The sequence below is a fragment of the Dermacentor andersoni genome, chromosome 1, assembly GCF_023375885.2.
Source record: "Dermacentor andersoni chromosome 1, qqDerAnde1_hic_scaffold, whole genome shotgun sequence".
Taxonomy (NCBI): Eukaryota; Metazoa; Arthropoda; class Arachnida; order Ixodida; family Ixodidae; genus Dermacentor; species Dermacentor andersoni.
The window spans coordinates 1,338,405-1,360,971 of NC_092814.1; the positions used below are offsets into that span (position 1 = coordinate 1,338,405).

The following is a 22,567-nucleotide window of genomic DNA, read 5'->3' on the forward strand; positions in this document are numbered from 1 at the left end:
GTGCGATGAAATTATGAAATTTGCGGGTGCTAGTTGGAATCGCTTGGCGCAAAACAAGGGTAATTGGAGATCGCAGGGTGAGGCCTTCGTCCTGCAGTTGACATAAAATAGGCTGATGTTAATTTATAAATAGTGCACTGAAGGAACTGTAGTGGGTAACATGCATGTGGCGCTGTGCGGACTGCCACCGCTGCGGCGCGAGACCCGAGCTCGGGCTGCTGATGCGAACAGCTAGGACTCGCGATCAAGAGCCACTTGCGATCCCGCATACGAGCTGCAATAAACCCCCTTTCATTTGGTGGAGGTGCGGGGTAGACCTCGGAAACTGGAACTCCGAAGCCGGACGCTACCGACTGCTACGACCATGCCTGACGAAACCACCCAGGAAGATGCACCACAGCCTCCGGCGGTCATCGTTTCCGGTGTGTTGCGCCAGCGTGATCCTGCCATCTTTAGCGGCACCGATGATCATGACGTGGAGGATTGGTTGTCTTCTTATGAACGGGTGAGCCAGCATAACAAGTGGGACGACGTCACCAAGTTGCACAACGTGCTGTTTTACTTAACCGGCGTCGCGAACCTCTGGTTCCGAAACCACGAACACGATTTCGCCACATGGAGCACATTCAAAACAAGTTTCGCAGAAGTGTTCGGGCGCCCCGCTGTGCGCAAGCTTTGCGCAGAACAACGCCTACGTGGGCGTGCGCAACATCACGGTGAAACTTTCACAAGTTACATCGAAGATGTTATTGACCTGTGTAAGCGCATGAATCGGTCAATGTCAGAACAGGACAAGATAAAACACATTATGAAAGGCATTGATGAGGACGCCTTTCAGATGTTGTTAGCGAAGGATCCGCGTACCGTGGCCGAAGTTATCAATTTGTGCCAAAGTTTTGACGAGCTACGGAAACAACGCATCTTAGCTCGGCGCCCACCACCTCCGGAAGATTCGTTAGCCGGATTAATTATTGGCGACAACCACACAACTTTGCTGACGCAAATAAAAGAATTTGTGCGCGAGGAGGTCGCACGACAGCTCTCGATTTTGCCGACCACGGAGAAGCCTTCTCAATGTTTGGCTCCAGCGCTCCGACAGATAATTCAAGAGCAAGTGACCGAAGCTCTTCCACCTCCGTGTCAGCCGGCTCCCGTGGCCGTGCCTCTGACGTATGCTGAAGCCGTTGCACGGGCGCCAACATTCTGATGCCGATGCACTCTCCCGATCGCCCATGCGATCCGACGAAACGCCACCCTCACCCATAGAGTGCCCGGTTGCTACGCTTGCTTTTACCGACATGCCGTCTGAACAGAGGAAAGATCCGTGGATTGTGTCTCTCGTTGACATTCTTCACAGTTCTTCGACGGCTACATGCCCTCGAGCCCTTCGTCGCCAAGCCACCCATTTCGTGCTACGGGACGCCATCTTGTACCGCCGAAACTATCAGCCGGACGGTCGCAAATGGCTGCTAGTCATCCCTCGCCATTTGCGCTCCGACATATGCACGTATTTCCACGCCGACCCACAACAAGCTCATGCTGGCGTCCTGAAAACCTACGAGCGGCTCCGCCAGCGCTACTACTGGCGCGGCATGTATTCTTATGTCCGCAAATACATTCGGTCATGTGTAGCCTGTCAGCGACGCAAGACATCTCCTCATACGACAGGCCCTCTGCAACCTTTACCGTGTCCTGCACGTCCTTTTGATCGGATTGGCATTGACCTTTATGGGCCTCTTCCATCCACTGCTAAAGGAAATCGTTGGATAATTGTCGCAGTAGACCACCTCACAAGATATGCCGAAACTGCTGCACTTGCTTCGGCTGCTGCTCGCGACGTCGCCGCATTCATGTTACGGCATTTCATCTTACGGCATGGCGCACCGCGAGAACTGCTCAGCGATCGAGGCCGTGTCTTCTTGTCCGAAGTTATTAATGAGCTACTCGCCGCTTGCCGCACTATTCACCGCACCACTACGGCGTATCACCCACAGACTAACGGTCTAACGGAATGGTTCAACCGCACTCTTGGTGACATGCTCACCATGTATGTTGCGTCTGATCATTCCAATTTGGACGATGTCCTCCCTTTTGTGACGTACGCGTATAACACCGCCGTTCAGGCTACCACAGGCTTCTCCCCATTTTTCCTTCTTTATGGACGTGAACCATCCACTACCCTCGACACCATGCTACCATATCATCCGGATGCCTCTGAATTCACCCCTCTTTCCGAAGTTGCTCGCTATGCTGAAGAGTGCCGCCAACTGGCTCGCTCGTTCACGTCGGATACCCAAGGAATCCACAAAGATCGCCACGACAACGATCAGCCCACACAGTCCTTCGCCGTGGACTCTCACGTCTGGCTTCAGCTGCCCTTCCAATCTCCAGGCCTTAGCCCAAAGCTTGCTCCGAAATATCAGGGTCCGTACCGGATCGTCGCGTGTACATCGCCGGTGAATTATGTGGTTGAACCGGTGACGCCATCTTCGGACAAACGCCGCCGTGGCCGCGAGACGGTTCACATCAGCCGCCTGAAGCCGTACCACGACCCCCTTATCGTGTCATCACCTTAGGTCGCCAGGATGGCTCCTCTTCACCGCAGGGGCAATTGTAGTGGGTAACATGCATGTGGCGCTGTGCGGACTGCCACCGCTGCGGCGCGAGACCCGAGCTCGGGCTGCTGATGCGAACAGCTAGGACTCGCGATCAAGAGCCACTTGCGATCCCGCATACGAGCTGCAATAAACCCCCTTTCAGAACAAATAATGAAGCTCTTCTCTAGAACACATTACTACGGGTCACCTTTGATTTTACATTTGGCCACGCATTATTCAACTACATGTGCAGATGCTCGCAACACACTGCAATAATGTTATACGGCAAGTGACACTATATTGTATTTCGAAGAAGTGTAGCAAGCGCTTTTATATAAGCAAGCATTTTTATTGTGAAAAACTACAGACCATCCAGGAGCTGCGTAATGAAGAACCCTATGTAAGTGAAACAAACCTTTTTATAGATTATGTGGTGTACAGCGTTGGTGTTCTCACTCTCTTTCTTCTTTTTTGAGTTACAATAACTTTCACGAGGTTCCACGCAGTGGGTAGAGGTATGGGCAGCAGAATTACTCGCACAGGCCAAGCATGCTGGAAGGAATAGTGAAAGGAATGCTGTCACCCGTATTATAGACATTTACGCGTCTGGCGCTGCAGGCGGAATTTTGCGAGCTGTGATTGTATGCCTGAAGTTTAACACCGTCATCACAAAGTGCCTGGAACGCTGTCAACCTTAGATGCTTACACGTCTGGTGCTACACACGCAATCTTGGTTAAATGGTTATTACTAAAATTTTTTCATTTGTATTTGCATCCAGATGTCCTAAAATGGTTTTAGCAATTTTTAACTAATTGCTCGCAGTATGTCTCATTTAATAACTGTGCTTCTAACATTGCATCCGTCACATCAGGCGTACCACAGGGGTCTGTCCTTGGCCCCCTTCTTTTCTTAATTTGCATTAATGACTTACCCTTGCACATGTCCTGCCATATCTGTATATTTGCCGATGACTGCATTATTTACCGCGCAGTCAATACTGACACGTGCACTTGCCTGCCTATCGGGCGACCGCGTTTCGCTGCCTAACAAATGTTATCGCACAGCGAGGGATGCGCCTGCATGTATCGGAAGTTTCTGGAATGTTGTCGATACTTCTATCCACTGTCTGTTGTCGCCAAACTTTGTGTTATCTGATTTCATCGTGGGACGAGAATGGTGTAGAACTTTGTGGAAGACACGCGGCTCCCAGCGATTAGTCTGGAACATTCGACGACGGCTGTATAAAAACCGACGCGCTTGACCCGCTGATCAGACTTTCGCCGATCGCCGACTGTGTTCGCTGCTGTCGCCGTTCTTTGAGTGTAGCCTGTTTTTGAGGGCACAAGTTCGCCCAATAAAACGCTAGTTTTGTCTTTCTCAGTTTGGCTGCTTTCTTGACAGTCACTACCACGTGATATCTGGTGGAGGTGCTTGTGCGTTCATGTACCGAACGCCCCCGCAAAGCCGCGATCCGAGCCAGAAGCCCCGAGGACAAAACCAACATCGCCCAAGACCAGCGTGCCAGCCGCAGACTGCAAGGACTGCCCCCAGAGCACGGACTTCTACCTGAGACGACAGAGAAGATCGTGGTCAAGACAACCCCCAATGGCTGCCCCACTGTCCCCCGTTATCCTACAACAACCTCGGGACCCACCGACCTTCCACGGAGCAGCTACTGAAGACCCGGAATCCTGGCTGGAGACCTACAAACGAATCGCGACTTTCAACAACTGGGACTCCGACGACAAGCTGCGGCATGTATACTTCGCCTTAGAAGACGCTGCGAGAACGTGGTTTGAGAACCGGGAGTCGACCATGACAACATGGGACCTGTTCCGTAGCGGTTTCCTGCTCACCTTTACGAGCGTCGTGCGCAAGGAAAGGGCCGAAGCCATGCTGGACGCCCGAGTGCAGCTACCTAACGAGAACGTTGCCATATTCCGGAAGAAATGAACCGCCTCTTCCGCCACGCCGACCCGGTTATGCCCGAAGAGAAGAAAGTCCGCCTTCTCATGCGTGGTGTGAAGGAAGAACTTTTCGGTGCAATGATACGAAGCCCACCGAAGACCGTAGAAGAGTGTCTTCGCGAGGCCACCGGCATCAAGAAGACACTCGAAATGCGGAACCGTCAATTCAACCGCCGCACGAACTCTACCAACTACACAGGAATTAAATCGCTGGCCACCGACGATCTGCGCAAGACTATCAGAGCGGTCGTATGGGAAGAGCTGCAGAAGTTGTACCCTAGGTCGCAGCCTCAAGTAGCCTCAATCGCCGAAATCGTCAAAGATGAGGTTGAGCGATCCCTTGGAGTTCCTGAGGTGCAACCAGAATCACCGCAGCCCCAGCCGGAAGCGATGACCTACGCCGCCGTCGCCCGCCGCCAAGGCCCCCGTGCACGACCGTGCCAGGGACCTTTAACGCCACAATTCCGTCGTCCACCGCCACTGCCGCCGCCAGCACGCCCGCCCGTCGCCCAGCGCCGCTACTCGAGGAAGACGGACATTTGGCGCACTCCTGAGCACCGCCCACTGTGCTACCACTGCGGAGAAGCGGGTCACATTTACCGCCGATGCCCATACTGGGAAATGGGACTGCGAGGGTTCACCATTAATGCGCCGCGACCACAGCTTGGCGAAAGACATCGCGATATCGCTGACTACCTCGCCGCCACTCAGTGGAGCGCTCGACGACCGTCCCGTTCGCAGTCACCAGGCCGCTACCTGTCGCCGCAGCGCCGACCATACACTAGCCCAGCCCGGGGCCGGTCTGCGAGCCCATATCCGGAAAACTAAAAGCAGCAACCGATGGAGGTGCGGTTGCAGTTCGTTGAACTGACGAAGATCCTCCGCCGCCGACGAATACGCCGAAGAAACTACCTCGACAACATAACGACACGCCACCGTCCCGACGAAGTGTGGAAGCAAAGAATACGACGATGAAAAACGATCTGACGACGTCACATACCAGCCACAGGTAAACGCGACGCAGCCGTGATCCCACGCCAAGATCGAACTGTATGCAACACAAAGAACCACCGACCTCGACGTGCTTCTCGACGGCCACCCAGTTATTGCCTTAGTGGACACGGGCCAATTACTCCGTAATGAGCGGACACATCGCCGCCCAGTTGAAGAAAGTTAAAACTGCATGGGGGGCCCTCAAATTCGGACCGCTGGAGGACACCTCATCATGCCGACTGGAATCTGCACGGCCAGAATTACCGTTCATGACCGCACCTACCCTGCCACCTTCGTTATCCTCCAACAGTGTTCATGAGACGTCATTCCCGGCATGGACTTCCTGAACCAACACGGCGCAATCATCGACCTGAAGTCGAAGTCGATAACGCTGTCGGAAGATCGAGCAAAACCGCCGGAGAGCTCTCGTAGTCCCCATGCCTTAACCATGCTCGAAAGTCAAGTCAGCATCCCGCCTCGCTCCAGCATTGTCGTTTCCGTCGGCACCAAAACGCCTGTCGACGTAGAAGGCGTCATCGAGGGTGACCAACGTCTACTGCTAGACCATGAAATTTGCGTCGCAAGAGGGATCGCTCAACTTCATGGAGGAAAAACTGAAGTGTTGCTGACGAACTTCAGCCAGGAGTTCAAGCACATCAACAAGGGTATGGCGATCGCGTACATAGAGGAAATTCTGGAAACCTGTAATGCATTTGTCCTCTCGGATTCCGCCGCATCTACCCCAATGACCATGGTTCCCGAATCAGACTACGACATTAATCCGAGTCTTCCCGTGATTAAGCAACAGCAGCTCAGAAGTCTGCTCCGACGATACAAAGGCAGCTTTTCGACGTCATCGAGGATTCGACAAACACCAATCGCCAAGCATCGCATAATAACCGACGAGTGCGCTCGACCACTCCGCCATAGCCCTTACCGAGTTTCGCCGCGAGAATGTGAAGCTGTAAGAGAACAAGTCGACGAAATGCTGTGCGACGACATCATCCAGCCGTCGAAAAGCCCGTGGGCATCCTCTGTTGTCTTGGTGAAGAAAAAGGACGGAACCTTGCGTTTCTGCATCGATTATTGTCGACTTAACAAGATCGCGAAGAAGGACGTATACCTGCTTCCACGGATCGACGACGCATTAGATCGGCTCTGCAACGCAAAATACTTCTCGTCGATGGATTTGAGGTCTGGCTACTGGCAAATAGAAGTCGACGAGAGACATCGCGAAAAGACTGCCTTCATCACGCCAGACGGCCCCTACGAGTTGAAGGTGATGCCATTCGGACTGTGCTCGGCGCCATCAATGTTCCAGCGCATCATGGACACGGTGTTAGCAGGATTGAAGTGGCAGACCTGTCTTGTTTACTTGGATGACGTCGTAGTCTTCGCCGGAAATTTCGACGATCACCTTAGGCGGCTTGCGACAGTACTAGAGGCCATCAAGTTATCAGAGCTCACTCTGAAGCCAGAAAAGTGCCGCTTCGCTTAACATGAGCTTCTGTTCCTAGGCCACGTCATCAGCAAGTCTGGAGTCCACCCTGACCCGCAGAAGACAGCTGCCATCGCAAAGTTCCAGCAGCCCATCGACACAAAGGCAGTGCGTAGATTTCTTGGCATGTGTGCCTACTACAGGCGATTTGTCAAGGACTTTTCACGCATCGCTGAACCGCTGACACAGCTAACTAAATGTGACGTCGAGTTCAAGTGGGAAACGCCGCAGGCCGACGCATTTCAAGAGCTCAAACGACGCATGCAGTCGCCGCCCGTACTTGCGCACTTCGACGAGCACGCCGATACCGAAATCCACATTGATGCCAGTAGCCTAGGCCTCGGTGCTGTCCTAGCCCAGAGAAAAGATGGACATGAACATGTGATAGCTTACACTGGCCGGTCGTTGTCAAAAGCGGAAGGCAATTATTCTACAACCAAAAAGGAATGCCTCGCCATCGTTTGGGCTACAGTGATATTTCGCCCTTACCTATATGGCAGGCCATTCAAAGTCGTCAGCGACCATCACGCCTTGTGTTGGCTAGTGAATTTAAAGGATCCTTCAGGACGGCTGGCGCGGTGGAGCCTCAGACTACAAGAATACCACATCACTCTAACCTACAAGTCCGGACGAAAACACTCTGATGCTGCTAGATGACGAAGATGACGACGCCTTCCTTGGCATTTTAAGCGCAGAAGACTTCGCTGAACAGCAGCAAGCAGACTTGGAGTTGAAAAACCTCGTCGAGTATTTGGAAGGGCACACTGACGTTGTCTCTAGGGCATTTAAGTGAGGATTGTCTTCATTCTCGCTTCAAAACAACTTACTCGTAAAGAAGAACTTCTCACCAGTGCGCGCCAACTACCTTCTAATTGTCCCGTCAGGACTCCGTCCAGAAGTATTGCACGCCCTACACGACGATCCGACTGCTGGACACCTCGGATTTTCACAGACACTGTCGAGGATACAAGAAAGGTATTATTGGCCGCGCCTGACCGCCGACGTCACCCGTTATGTCAGAACATGCCGAGACTGTCAGCGACGCAAGACGCCACCGACAAGGCCAGCCGGATTACTACAGCCAATTGAGCCTCCTTGCCGACCATTCCAGCAGATCGGGATGGACTTGTTGGGACCCTTTCCGACATCAACAACCGGAAATATGTGGATCGTTGTGGCGACGGACTACCTCACCCGCTTCGCTGAAACTAATGCACTGCTGAAAGGTAGCGCAGCCGAAGTGGCGAAATTCTTTGTCAAAAAAATCCTTCTGCGACATGGCGCCCCAGAAGTTCTCATCACCGTCAGAGGAACGGCCTTTACAGCAGAGCTCACCCAAGCCATTCTGCAATACAGTCAGACAAGGCACAGGAGGACAACGGCCTACTACCCGCAGACGAATGGTCTCGCGGAGCGCCTGAACAAGACCCTCAAGACCGACATGCTAGCAATGTACGTCGACATCGAGCACAAGACGTGGGACGCGGTCCTGCCGTATGTAACTTTTGCTTAGAACACGGCGGTGCAAGAAACAACGCAGATCACGCCGTTTAAGGTGGTTTACGGCAGGAACCCGACAACGACACTCGACGCCATGCTGCCGCACGTCACTGATGAAGAGAATGTTGACGTCGCTAGCTATCTGCAGCGTGCCGAAGAAGCCCGACAGCTCGCCCGCCTACGGATCAAGAACCAGCAGCGTACCGACAGCGGACACTACAACCTTCGATGATGCTTAGTCGAGTACCAGCGCGGTGACAGTGTTTGGGTTTGGACCCCGATACGCCGACGAGGGCTCAGTGAGAAACTACTGCGACGCTATTTTGGACCCTACAAGATCATTCGACATATTGGCGCACTGGACTATGAGGTCGTGCCAGATGGCATTTCGCATTCACAGTGGCGCCACGCACGACCTGAAGTTGTCCACCTGGTGTGTCTTAAACCCTTTTATGCACACTGACGAACTTCCTTGTTTTGTTGTTTCTTTGCTACGGGTGTTTTTCTTTATTACTTTCGTTTGTTTGCAGCATCGAGTCGATGCATTTTAAGAGGGGGTATTGACACGTGCACTTGCCTGTCTTTATTGGGCGACTACGTTTCGCCACCTAACAAATGTTATCGCACAGTGCGGGACGCGCCTGCATGTATCGGAAGTTTCTGGAATGTTGTCGATGCTTCTATCCACTGTCTGTTGTCGCCGAACCTTGTGTTATCTGATTTCATCGTGTGACGCGAAGGGTGTAGAACTTTGTGGAAGACATGCGGGTCCCAGCGATTAGTCTGGAACATTCGACGACTGCTGTATAAAAGCCAATGCGCTTGACCCGCTGATCAGATTTTTGCCGATCGCCGACTGTGTTCGCCGCTGTCGCCGTTCTTTGACTGTAGCCTGTTTTTGAGGGCACAAGTTCACCCAATAATACGCTAGTTTCGTCTTTCTCAGTTTGGCTGCTTTCTTGACAGTCACTACCACCTGACAATACCATCATTGACCAAACAGCTCTTAAATTTGACCTTAACCGTGTACAAGAATGGTGTGATCTTTGGCTGATGGCAGTCAACTCTAATAAAGGCAAACTTGTTTCATTTACCTGTGGTCATCGCCCGCTTCACTTTTATTATCGGATTGGTAATGTCACCGTGGAATTAGTGGAATCCTGCAAATACTTGGGTGTCATCTTGGCTAATGACCTAACCTGGAACACGCCTGTTACTAATGTTATTTTGTCAGCTAACAAAACATTGGCATTTCTAAGACGTCACCTTCGCTTTGCTCCATTGCATGTAAAACTGTTTGCCAAAGATCATTGGTACGAACGAAACTTGAATATCCATGTTTCATCTGGGATCTGCATCAAGCATTTCTCGCCAAAGTCCTTGAGGCAGTTCAATATCGCGCCACCAGGTATATTCATTCCACATACTCTTACAACGTCAGCATATCATACTTGAAAAAAGAATCTTCCTTATCGCTTCTATCTTTTCATCGCTGGCATTGCCACTCTCTCCCTCTTTCACAGGTTCTACTATTCGACACTTAATCGCCCACCATACATTATCCCCCCAATGCGCCAGTCAGAACGCATTGGCCATCCCCAGCAGGTAGCACAACCACATTCACGCACAAATACATTTTCAGCCTCGTTTTTTTACTGAGCATCTAAAGACAGGAATGCCCTTCCTCATCAAGTTGCTGCCGTCACCTGTTCTTTGCAATTTGTTGGAGATGTAACGACCTTTTATTTACAGAATTGAATGCATTGCAACACTTGTTTGTATATGTTGTATACCCATGCCTTACGTAATACGCCTACTACGGGGCCTTTAACCCTTTGAGGGTAGATTTTTTTCGCCATATGCGACCGCCCAGGGTCGATTTCTTTTATTGCAGATTTCAATTCTTAGGGACTTATTTCGAAAAAAATGTACAGCAATTTTTCTAGAGTGACCGTAAAGTGAGAAAAAAAATATTTTGCATTGGTATATATGTACTCTTCATTCATGAATAACAAGAATAAAAAGGAAATAAACTTATAAGAATTAAAAATTTGATGCATTTCTATACACATAGTTCAAGGCCTTGAAAATACGCACACGAGAATATTTTGCAAGACTCAAATGTTACTGCTCTTACACTAATATCTAATATGTACATCCATAGCGTAATCGAACTGCGTAGGTGCACGCACTCAAGAAAACTGTGTGGTTGTGTGCCCGTCAAAAAAGCACAATGTGAGACAAACTTCTGCTAATCTTCATCTTATCGCCAACCAGAGGCAATTAGTTTTCGCCAGTGTCAAAATAATAAAAGAAAGCAACGGAAACGCAAGCATGGCAGCATCCTTCCTATGTGCAAACCTGTGAGCACTGAACGAGCGAGAAAGAGGCGGTCGCCCTTTGAACGATTAGTAATGAGATAGCCATCAGTTTTGCAAGCGCAAGAATCCGAAACCGCCCGCGAAAACAAAACCAGAACCGCTACCTGCCCGTGCGCGCGCCATTCCGTGGGTGGTACTATATAGACGCGTGGGAGCAAACTAGCACTAAAACAAACCATGCAATGAAAACCGAGAGAAGGAGGCGCTCGAAAAAAATTCCCTGTATTCCCACATATTGGTAGCACATGACAGAAAAGGAAAAGTTAAGAAATTGGCGCGTATTTTAAACGTACAGGCGGCGCTGTAAATATACGGCATCGACCATTTTCAGACTTGTTCACGGCCCCATATATTTATCTCATTGACCCTCAAAGGGTTAAGAAAATAAAATGAAATATCCGCAGCAGTGAACAACCGAGAATACCTACCCTACCACGCCATGGAATTATTGAAATGGGCCCCTTCTTTTACATACTGCTTCTAGTTGTGCACTTGTGCTTGCACAGCAGGTGAACTTGCTTTGCATGGCGAGGTTGCCCCCCCTCAAGGTGGCTATTGCCTACATGTACGACCACACTTATGCTGGTCGCTGTATCAGTTACACACTACACTGGTCCTTTTTTCATAATCGTATGCTGTCAAACAAACATTGTGCAACACAGTTTACTCTTGATAGATGAATTCAGATCAGCTTACAAACTGTTGCTCTGACTTGCTGCAACCCAGCGATGCAATCTTGGTTTACAGGGGCAAGTGTGATGCAAGTTCTTTTTTTATTGTTTCAGATGGTTCCCTGAGGCAAAGCCTCCGAGAACCTAATTGAGTACAAAGCCATTTGTTGCAAAATGTACACAATACTTTTAATGCTACTCATGTGAAAAAAGATATATAAAGTAAACACTCAATGAAAATTTACAGCAAGAAACCACTACACTCAAAGCTAGAACAGTATCTACACCATGCGAGTTATGGCAGACCTTGAGTGTAATTGCGTGCAACAGTTTACGTGAAGGGGCGGAGGCGAGGCGACGAAAGAAGAAGCGGCGTTGGCCTCACCAAAAGGTCTGTGTGGTTGACTGGAGAACCAGCGCGTTGCAGCTCCGGCTTGGGGGTGAGACGCAGGCACGTGCATATGGAGGTGGCGTTCTGGCCAGGCAGCTGGGCGCAAACTCGGGCCCATAGCCCGACTGCTCATGCTCTGCCTGCGGTCATCGTAGTTTGCCGGCCTTGGGCAGCAGTCCATAATCGGGTAAAGCTGCGACGCGTGGGAACAGGTTGGCAGGAGGCCCCGGTTGAATGAAGTCCCGAAGGCTCGGGTCCAGAACCTGACGGCCCGTCTTCAGCTTCTGGTCCAGTGGCCGGCCTTCACCCTTGCGTTGCGTCCTGGAACTTTCCCCCTCTTCCGCCAGTACTCTTCACTTATCTACCGCTCTGGCCGATTTTTCTTTGCCTGATTGGTAATCTTCGAAGTTCCGTGTTCAGAGGCAGTTGGCCCCCATGAGTTTTCCGATTGGATTCCTTTCTTTTTATGTTATCTTCTTGTGCTGTACGTTCTCGTGCCTGATGCTCTTCGATGTCGTTGTCTTTCACCTAGCACGGGATTCGCCTCCCCATGCACACTCTTTGTCATCCTCTTCTTTTTTTCTCCTACCACAGCACTGTCTCGCGCACTACACACATCACAGCAAGAAAACCAGTCTTGGACACCAGAAAGCCAGAAACAGCAAGAAACGAGAATTCTTTCACTCAGCAAATCTATTTATTACAACTGAATATCGAAAAAGAAAAAGCAATTCGTATGCTTTGTGTTGTGCTACTTAGCCTGAAGCTTTTTAAATTTGTGGACTACATGCAGCTGTGTAGTAAGAAACAGTGCACTTCGAGCTTTGGCTGTGCTGCCACAGAAAGTTGTCATTGGGTATAATTGCGTTAATAACGCGAGCAAGTCAGCGCTGGGCAACTGCAAGATGTATGAAGCTATGCATTGTATTCATTGCCAATCATGCTTGTCTGCGGAATGCAGCACTTTATATGCGGGCCGGACCACCGCTAATCACAGTACACTCTTGTAGAGTGCACGTTTCTATGTAAGCACTGCCACCGCAGAAATAATTTTCTTCCAAACGCACAAGTGAAATATTGCAACCATGTATGTCCTTGGTGCAGAGGCGGGACAGCTGCATAGCATCTCCCATCTGCAGTTGGATGGGCCTGCTTATGGATGCATGACACTGCCTATGGATGCATAAACATAGGCCTAAATGCTGTGTTTTCCAAGTTTAACGAGGTGTTGTGGCTTTTGCATGACATTGAGGCACAAATAAAATTGTGGAAAATAACATGTTTTGTTGACAATTGTATGAAAGTATTTTTGGGCTTTTATATCTGACCATTGTGTGCAAATAACCTTGAAAATGCTATATTTTTAAAATTTTTATGAGCAAAGTACAGAAAAAAAAGAATAGTGCCTAAGTTGTTTAATAATAATACCATGTCTACCAACTATTATAGTGTAAGTTTTTGTTCTCCCACCTGATTTTGTGCGGTTTGAGAAAATTGAAATGACACTCGAACATATAAAAATATTTTTCCCCTGAAATATTTGAGGAAAAAGGTATTCATACCAATGATGTTAAAATAAAATTGGATATGGTCAAGTGCACCAGTTGGCATAGAATGAGTCATATGTGCAGAAATGAGCATGCAAAGTGTGTGGTGTATCCATGGTGTCTACAGAGCAAGGTGCATTGCTGACCAGGAAACTAATTTTGGGAAGACACTAACGTTTAGGTCGGCTAGCTTCCTGCTCATAGGTTATCAACTGCGGAAACAAGAGGTAATGCCTGTATCTGTTGGGTTGATACCATGACCCCTGGTGCGCAGCTGAGGCTTGGGGAAGAGGGATGTCGCTCATACATTCCTTTAGGGCCAGGACAGAGTGCCAATGTGTGCGACTTGGAGGTGTGTCCTACCCTGTGATTGTTAACCACTCACAGTGGTGGATGTTTTCAACTGCAGGCATTGTGTAGTATGTGATGTCAGAAGCAGGCCAATAAAGCCTTGCATGCAGACTTGGTGCACAGGCAGGACGATCACATGGGTTCTGAGCCAGGGTGTCTACCAACCGGGAAAAGCGGGAAAACCGAGAATTCTCGGGGATTTTGAATAGTCTGGAAATACTCGGGGAAAACTCGGGGAATTTGTTCTTCTATCAGGGAAAATTAGCTGTAATTTTATTGAAACGGAACGAAAGTCGCGGTAATGCTGGCTTGTTTAATAGAGAGGGATCGTAACGAATCGTCTTTTGACGCCGTGTCGTCGGCTGGAACAGTTGCCAGCTAGCGTACAGTGAATGGCCAACTTTCCGGACGCCCGACGGCTCCGCAGCACCACCACGTACCTTATAGAGTCAATGTATAAGAACATCTGAAATTTCGGACGCAGGAGCCCTTCGCCGTCCGATTTTCCGGACTTTTTGCCGTGACCGCAGGTCCGAAACTGAATTAATCAAAGCCACCACTGCCGCCGTCTTGATTACCTCGCCGCCGTGGTAAACGCTAGGCCTAGCTGCTTCAACCGTACGGCGCCGTGTTTTTCATTGAAAGAATTCGCCGCTGTAAGCAATGGTACCGACTCCGTATTTGTGGTCCTCGCGATTGACTTCGAAGCTCGGAAAGCACGGCGCGTTGCATAATGCCGGTTCCCAAAAGTCAGCTTCGCCTCAATACAGAAATGTTACGCGGTGAAGCATACGTGAAAGCATACGGTGAAGCACTACAAGCGTGCGAAGGGGCAATTGTCACGGGACGCAGTATCTATTCCTTAATTATACACGCATCCATCCGCCATCTCCTGTCACAGTACGAGCACCGATATGCCTAATAAGTGTGCTGGTAGGCCTTTTCGGATGTGCCTGTGGCGATTTGAACCTTTAATGGCAGTAAAAGACATGCATTCATTTTTTTGTACTGCCTGATATTACGAACGTTTTCGTAGCCCCTAGGGTGTCCAAAAAAATCGGAAGTTGTCTGTACAGCTGACGCAGAGAATGCTTCAAATGGTACGTGAGGCGAATGTGCGGTGGAAGGCGGACGAGCACAGAAAGGACCTACGCATTGAGGAATGAACTGGAAAGGAAAGATGCTGCTGCTGTTTTGAAGGAGCTTGATCCCAAAAAACAAAGTGTTGGCTGATGCCAAGATGCTGGTGTCCCTCATCCAAACCAAAATAAACTCTTTAAAGCAGTGAAATACATCACTGAGGCATCGTGCGTGGGCTGAGAGTATGTCAGGACAGTTGAGGTTGATTTACGAGCTGTTGAGAGAGAATCTCAATTGTGACAAAGTTCGGGCCTCATACCACTGAGCTTGCTATCAGTTGATAGAAATAGCTCATATTCGAAAATATTTGCTTCTGTATGCATCTCCTTTTTATTTGTATTTGAGAATTTTCCACTCGATTTGCAATGAGTTTTGCCATATTTTTCAAAGATATTTTATTGCTGTGCATTTTTACTAACCCCTCCCTTCCGACTTCTTTTGAATAAAATAAATGGTACTCCTTACTATTTAAACTGGATTAAGTCGTTTTTTAGCATGCTTACTAAAGAGTGACAGCATCGAGCGACATAGTGTCAGCCTGTCTTGACGTAAAACAAAGTTCTGTGTCACTCAGGGAATTTTGCAAAGGCACTCAGGGAAAACCTGGAAAACTCAGCGAAGTTGGAAATGTCAACTTGGTAGACACCCTGGTTCTCCTATCTGCGATTCTAAAATTGTTGAGTCTAGGCTTTTTCTTTGCAACGAGTAGCAACAATTGGGGGAGCTGATTTTACAGGGAATTTTTCTTTTGCCTTGTCAACTTGTTCCACTGGGCAGTGTGACTCAACCCTTAAATGTATTTAGATATGTATCGGGCTTCTCTCTGCCCCTCAGTCTTCCCTTGACACGCTTGCATTGAATCTATTGCAGTGGTAACCAGGAGAAGCCAATGCATGTGTTTTGAGAGAGCCTTCTTCTTTTCTTGCAGCACAGACAAGGAAGACACCTTTGGCCTAGGGTGAGTGTTGGATTGGATTCGTGGTGTAAGAAACGGGTGTACAGTACAAGCATTTGAGGCTGCTCAAAGTACAACAAGAAAGCAGGGGCACCTTGCACGAATTGTTCTTGGGCGGGGGCAGGGTGCTCTGCATCCAGGAAGAAGGGGCCCGCGCTGCCACCGAGGCCCTCTCAGCCACGCAGCTGGAGGTGGCCTACCGCGAGGCTGGTGGTGGAGCGGCAGTGGGTGCTGGCTGGCTGGACGGCCTGCTGGGCTGCCTCCGCCCTGTCTGGAGCATCTTGCACAAGGCTGACGACCGGCAGGGGCCCGGTGAGTGGTTCTTTGACCTCGATGAGGCCAACAAAACGATTGCAAATAAAAGTAGCACTCTTAACCAAAATAGAAACCTGACACACAATTTTGAATGACGAAAATGTAGCATGCTTCCGATTCTCTGACAGTCAGAAAAAGATGAAACCAGCAAAGTAGGATGCAAATTTACACACACCTAATGTCCATTATGGTCGTAAATCTTGGACAGCTTTTTATCACTGCCTCTGGACCCCAGCATTGTCGCCTGCCTTGCAATCCACTTGATATTCTACATTCCTTGAACCACTCCACTGGAACCCCAATTGGTATGGTGGCCCACTTCATCAGTTCATCCTACAGGGCTGAAAACACGTGATGCAACTCCGTTGCTGTTAGCTTAGCTTTTGTAATTAAAGCCTCAAAGTGGCACGCTGCCATCCTGTGATGACAGTGGTGATGATGATGCTGGCTCGATGGTAGGCTTTTGCAAATACTGCAAGTGCGGTTTGTAGTCAATTGTAATGCACAGGCAATTTTCAAATGAATTTTCTTGGAAAAGCACACATTAGAATGGGGGAAATATGGTATTTATTCAGTTTAGCTGCCATTTTTGCTTGAAAAGTCTTCCTAGGGCAGACCAAAAATAAGCATTTTAAGCAGTAGATGATACGTCTTTGACCCATTCACCTAGCACCGTCAAGACTGGGGTCACCATTTGACATTGTGCCAACCAGTCAAGTTTGAGTTATTTCATTTCATTTCATTTTATTACCTTAAAATCCCCATAGGGGCATTACATAAGGGGTGGGCATACATATATTTATTATACATCAGTTTAAGGATAACAGAGCACAAGTTTTAAATACAACACACGTGAAAATTAGGTACATAATTCCATCTGGTACACACATAGATGGCATATCCCGTACATTTTTTTTTATTCTGAAAAATGGTCTGTTAATTTTTGCATGAATGTAGGTGCACAGGTTATGGCGGCAATTTGGTGGGGCAGGTTGTTCTGATCTGTTGCTGCGCGAAAGAAGAATGAGCCTGAAAACGTGGTAGTATGAGTGCGAGGGCGGCCAACTTGGTGTGCGTGCCGAGTGCGATGGGATATACGTGCAGCGGGAATAATGTATAGTGGTTGATTAAGTGAAGTATGATGAAACTTATGAAAAAGAGAGAGAGTTGAGATGCAACGACGATTAGCGAGTGTAACCAATCCGGATTCTTTTTTCAATGATGAAACGCTGACGTCATAGGAATACGTTCAATGGATGAACCTTATGGCACAGTTTTGCACTGATTCAAGTGCATTGATTAGATATGCTTGATGAGGGCTCCATGCGGCACCTGCATATTCGAGTTTAGGTCTGATTATGCTTTTGTAGGCTAGCAATTTCACATGCTTGGGCGCCTGCTTTAGGTTTCGTTTTAAAAATCAGGAGATTTATTAGAAGATGAGATGACAATAGTAATATGTGCATTCCAAGTCATTAGTAAGGGTAACACCAAGGTATTTGTAAGACTGTGCAGTTTCTATGTCTACGTTATTTATTGTGTGTGGGTAAGCTAGTGGGTTACGTTGGCGGGAGAATACCACTACTTTACATTTATTTGGGCTAAGTGTCATTAACCAGCAATCACACCATTGTTGCAAGCGGTTAATATCTTCCTGAAGGGAGATTTGGTCAGACATGTTAGTAATTGTTTGGTAAATGATGCAGTCATCTGCAAACAAGCAAATATTGCAGGATACATGCAGAGGTAAGTCGCTAATATATATTAAGAAGAGGAGAGGCCCGAGGACAGATCCTTGTGGAATCCCAGAAGTTACTGGTAGGGAAACAGATAGGCTGATGTTAATAAGGACAAACTTTGAGCAGTTACTAAGGAAAGCTTCAATCCATTGCAATATATCGGGGTGCATGTTCGCCAGAGATAGTTTTAGTAATAGTCGTTGATGTGGTACCTTATCGTATGCTTTCGCGAAGTCTAGGAATACTGCGTCTGTCTGCTGTTTAGTATCAAGATTAATGTGAAGATCATGAAGGAAAACTGCCAATTGTGTTTCGCAGGACAATCCCTTGCGAAATCCGTGCTGTGAAAACTGAAAAAAGTTTCCTGCATCTAAAAATTTCATAATTTCGGTATAAATGACATGTTCCATGATTTTGCAAAGTATGCTTGTTAGTGAGATGGGGCGATAGTTAAGGGGAGAGTTCTTGTCACCTGATTTGTAGATGGGTACAACCCTCCCCACCTTCCAGTCATGTGGTATGATGCCAAGTGAGAGTGATGGCGAGAACAGCAAGCACAAATAAGCAGCACTGATGTCTTTAGTATTTTTTAGCACTTTTGAGTTTATGTTATCTACTCCGGCTGAGGATGTTAGTTTAAGATTGTCAATTAGAGACAAAATACCATCAGCAAAGAAGGTTACTGATGGCATGACACTAGTTGAGTTGTTAATTGTAGAGGGAAATGACAAGCTAGGTTCATAGGAGAAGACTGACACAAAAGATGTATTAAAAAGATTAGCACATTCATCATCGTCGACCGTTTCACCGTTCTCGTTGACTAACGCAATACTGCTTATTTCCCGAGGATTGATCACCTGCCAGAACTTTCTTGGATTAGTGACTAGCATTTTTGGTAGATCTTCGTGAAAGAAAGAAGACTGTTTTGCCTCCCGAATAGCTGATAAATATGTGCATTCTGCTGCGTAGTATTTATCCCAGGCGACTGTGTTTGTCCTGCCGTTTGCTGCACGGTACAAAGGTTTTTTTTTTTTTTTATTATCAAGCCTCTTCAAAGAATTGGTGAACCACGGCTTCTGAAGTTGCGTTCGAAACGTTATCTTTGGAATGAACCTGTTAGCTAGATCATTTATTTTTTCTTTGAACCTTTGCCAGTTAGTATGGATATCGTGTTTGTTAAAGGCTGCCTCGAATGAAATAAAGAAGTCGTACAGATTATTGCATATAGCCTCGTAGTTGATTTTGTTAAAAAGATGTATTGTTTTTTGAAGTTTCTGGCGTGGAATTGACGCAAAGTGATAGGAAGCGTGAATAAGCTTATGGTCTCTAATTTCGTTCAGATAGGTAATTGATGATAAACCGTCTGGTCGACTTGTTAGTATTAGGTCTAATACGTTAGCTGTGTCTTTTGTGACACGCTTTGGTTCAGATACAAGTTGAGCGAGCTTAAAATTAAAACAAACATCAAGGAAATTTCTTGCTTCTGTCTGATTTACTAAAGACAGAGCTATATTGTGCCAATCGATATCTGGAAAGTTAAAGTCTCCGAAGAGGAGGAGGTCAGCTTCGGGGGACTAAAAAGTTAGTTTGCAGAGTATATTGTTAAGTTAACAGGCAAAATCTGGGCTACTGTGAGGGGATCTATAGCAAACGCCCAAAAGAACTGTTTGTGGAGCGGTGTGACAATGAATGAAAAGGATTTCCAAGTTGGATATGACGCTAACAACAGAACATGATAATTGTTGACTGACAGCTATAAGAATGCCTCCTCCTCGTGTTGTCGTGCCATCCTTCCGAAACACATTAAAATTCGGTAAATCAGCCAGCACTTCCAAGTCTGAAATATGGTCACTAAGCCAGGTTTCTGTGAGTACCAGCACGTTGCTTTTAGATGTTAGTACAAGATTAGACACATGTTCGCGTTTTGCAATGAAGCTTCGTATGTGAATAAAGATTACTGAGATAGAAGTGCGTGATAGAACTGCTATTCGGGGGCGTCGATTTATTTTTTGATTATGAAGTGGTTGCTATACTTCTTTAATCGTCTGCAAAGCTTCATCATATACCTAGCGCTTGGAACCTATGAGTAGCATTTTAAAATGTACGGATGAAATACATAAGTGATCAGACAAAAAAAGCACCACAATAGAAAGGTTCACGCCACTATAAGTTCAACAGCAGTGCTCTGAACAATACTTCTGTGTGACTATCAGCAATTTCCTACTGTAGCTGATTCCACTGGGATATTGTGTGGGGTAAAAAACGAATGCCGGAATACGTATGTTCTAGAAGTAATCTCTCTTATTTATCTGAGTTATCTTGCCGGTATCACTCAGATAAGTTTTTAGAAAGGCACCCTAATACATGTAACCTAGGAGTGCACTAAGCGCCTTCATAGGCCAAATAGCAATGAAACAATAGAGAAGTGGGAGGCACAACTTGCCCATTACGACTTGGTAGGACAAAACTCCTTAATTAGACAGTTATAGAATAGCGAACGCAACTACAGCATACGCTATATGCTATAGTATAGCGTATGCTAAGCAGCGCACGTTTTTTACAGTTTTAGTTGCCCTGTGATATCTTCATATCTCAGAGGCCATATGCCGTCGTTGAGGCTGTTTCCTGACTGTTTCGTTAGGTGGCACCGACATCTTGAATGTTTCGTTAGGCTTGACTTGCTCGAAACGAGAAGCGATGTCAAAAATTCCACAAGGTTATCCATAATACTCTGTCTTCCAAGCAGCCTGAGACTAAGCGAAAGCCGTTTACACAGTCATTTGCTACGAACGAAGTGAATTTTACAAAAGCAACACCAAATTCAATTCGAAGCGGGTAGCCGGGACAGCCACCATGTTTTCCGCAAACTACGCAAACCACGCAATGACACTAACGCTTTCATCTGAGAAATAGCGTGCGTACGCTATACACTATGGGTCGTTTAGCATTCTGCACATGCACAGTAATGACCCACTATGTTGTAGTGTACACAGTGGTATAGCATACGCTAAACTATAACTGTCTATTAGCCAGGTCAGGCAGGCGGCAGAGGCCAGTGGGGCCTTGGACTGGGGGACTCCGACCACCCCTCCTCAAAATCTCTTACTGACAAATAGTTTCTCTCTCTCTCTCTATGTGTGTTTGTGTATATATATATAATATATGTGTGTGTGTGTGTGTGAGTCATTTCCTGAGCCATTTATTTCGTTTCCCGTTATCACATTTTCCGCATCGCTCACAGATAATGTCTTCCTGTCATACCTTGACTTTCACCTCTGCATTTCAGTTGCCCGAAAAAGAGCAGTGCGCTATGACTGAGATAAAGGCTGCCAAAGTTTTCTAATTTATGATGTTTTGCCAGCACCTTGCTGATGTGCTTTCCCACGCCAAGAACAGCAGTGGTCACTGGTGCAAGGTGTCTACCAACCGGTAAAACCAGGAAAACCGGGAATTCTCAGGGATCTTGAGTAGTCTGGAAAAACTCAGGGAGAACTCAGGGAATTTGTGCCTTTAGCAAGGAAAATTAGCTGCAATTTTATTGAAAGGGTCGAAAGCCGCGGTAATGCTGGTTCGAGTAACAGACAGGAATCGTAATGAATCGTCTTTGGCATCCTGTTGCCGCTGAAGAAGTTGCCAGTGTACAGTCAACTATCGACTTTCTGGATTCCCGATAATTTGGACGGCTTCGCGGCACCGTGTACCCCATAGAGTCAATGTATCAGAATGTCTGAAATTTCGGACGCAAGAACTCTTCACCGTCCGATTTTCCAGACGTTTTGCCATTACCGCAGGTCCGAAACGGCATTAATCAAACCCACCACCGCTGCCATTTTGATTACCTTGCCGCCTCGAACCGGCACTCTCGCACGCAGATCCGCTGGCAGCCGTAGTCACCACTGCGGCAACGCTAGACCTATAGCTGCTTCTAAGTTTGCTGTGGAGCTTCTTGCCATTGGGTGCCGTGTTTTTTATTGAAAGAATTCACTGCTGTCAGCAATGGCATGGACTCCGCCATTGTGGTCCTCGCGATTGGCTTAGAAACTTGAAAAGCATGGTGCATTGCATAATGCCAGTTCCCGAACGCCAGCTTCGCCCCCATACAGAACTGTTACTTGGTGAAGCATATGCAAAAGTATTAAGACATGTTTTTTGCCGCAATTGAACACATACAAAAGGAAAAAACATAAAGACAACACGGGTGGCCCGTGTTGTCTTTATGTGTCTTCCTTTTGTGTGTGTTCAATTGCGGCAAAAAACATGTCTTTTAGCAAGCACCAACTAGGCCAACAAGCAGTTCTGTTGCAAAAGCATTGCAGTGAAGCATAACAAGCGTGGGAAGGGGCTATTGCCACGGGACACAGTATATATTCCTTAATTATACATGCTTGCACCCGGTATTCCCTGTCACAGTATGAGCACTGATATGCCTAATAGGTGTACTGACAGGCCTTCAGAGCGTTTTCGAATGTGATTGTGGTGATTTGAGCCCTTAACGACAGTAAATGACATGCATTTATTTTT

The 22,567-nt window shown here is 47.5% G+C and overlaps 1 protein-coding gene across 6 annotated transcripts in view; it reads left to right on the forward strand.

The window, feature by feature from the left end:
• The window catches only part of LOC126543970 (mitogen-activated protein kinase kinase kinase 13-like), a 593,636-nt gene that overhangs the window by 85,779 nt on the left and 485,290 nt on the right, over positions 1 to 22,567 (forward strand). For all 6 annotated transcript variants that reach the window (XM_055061158.2, XM_055061159.2, XM_050191137.3 and 3 more), the window contains exons 3-4: positions 15,966 to 15,995; positions 16,117 to 16,304. In XM_055061158.2, the coding sequence (XP_054917133.1) occupies positions 15,966 to 15,995; positions 16,117 to 16,304 (218 nt within the window). The remainder of the gene's footprint in view (positions 1 to 15,965; positions 15,996 to 16,116; positions 16,305 to 22,567) is intronic.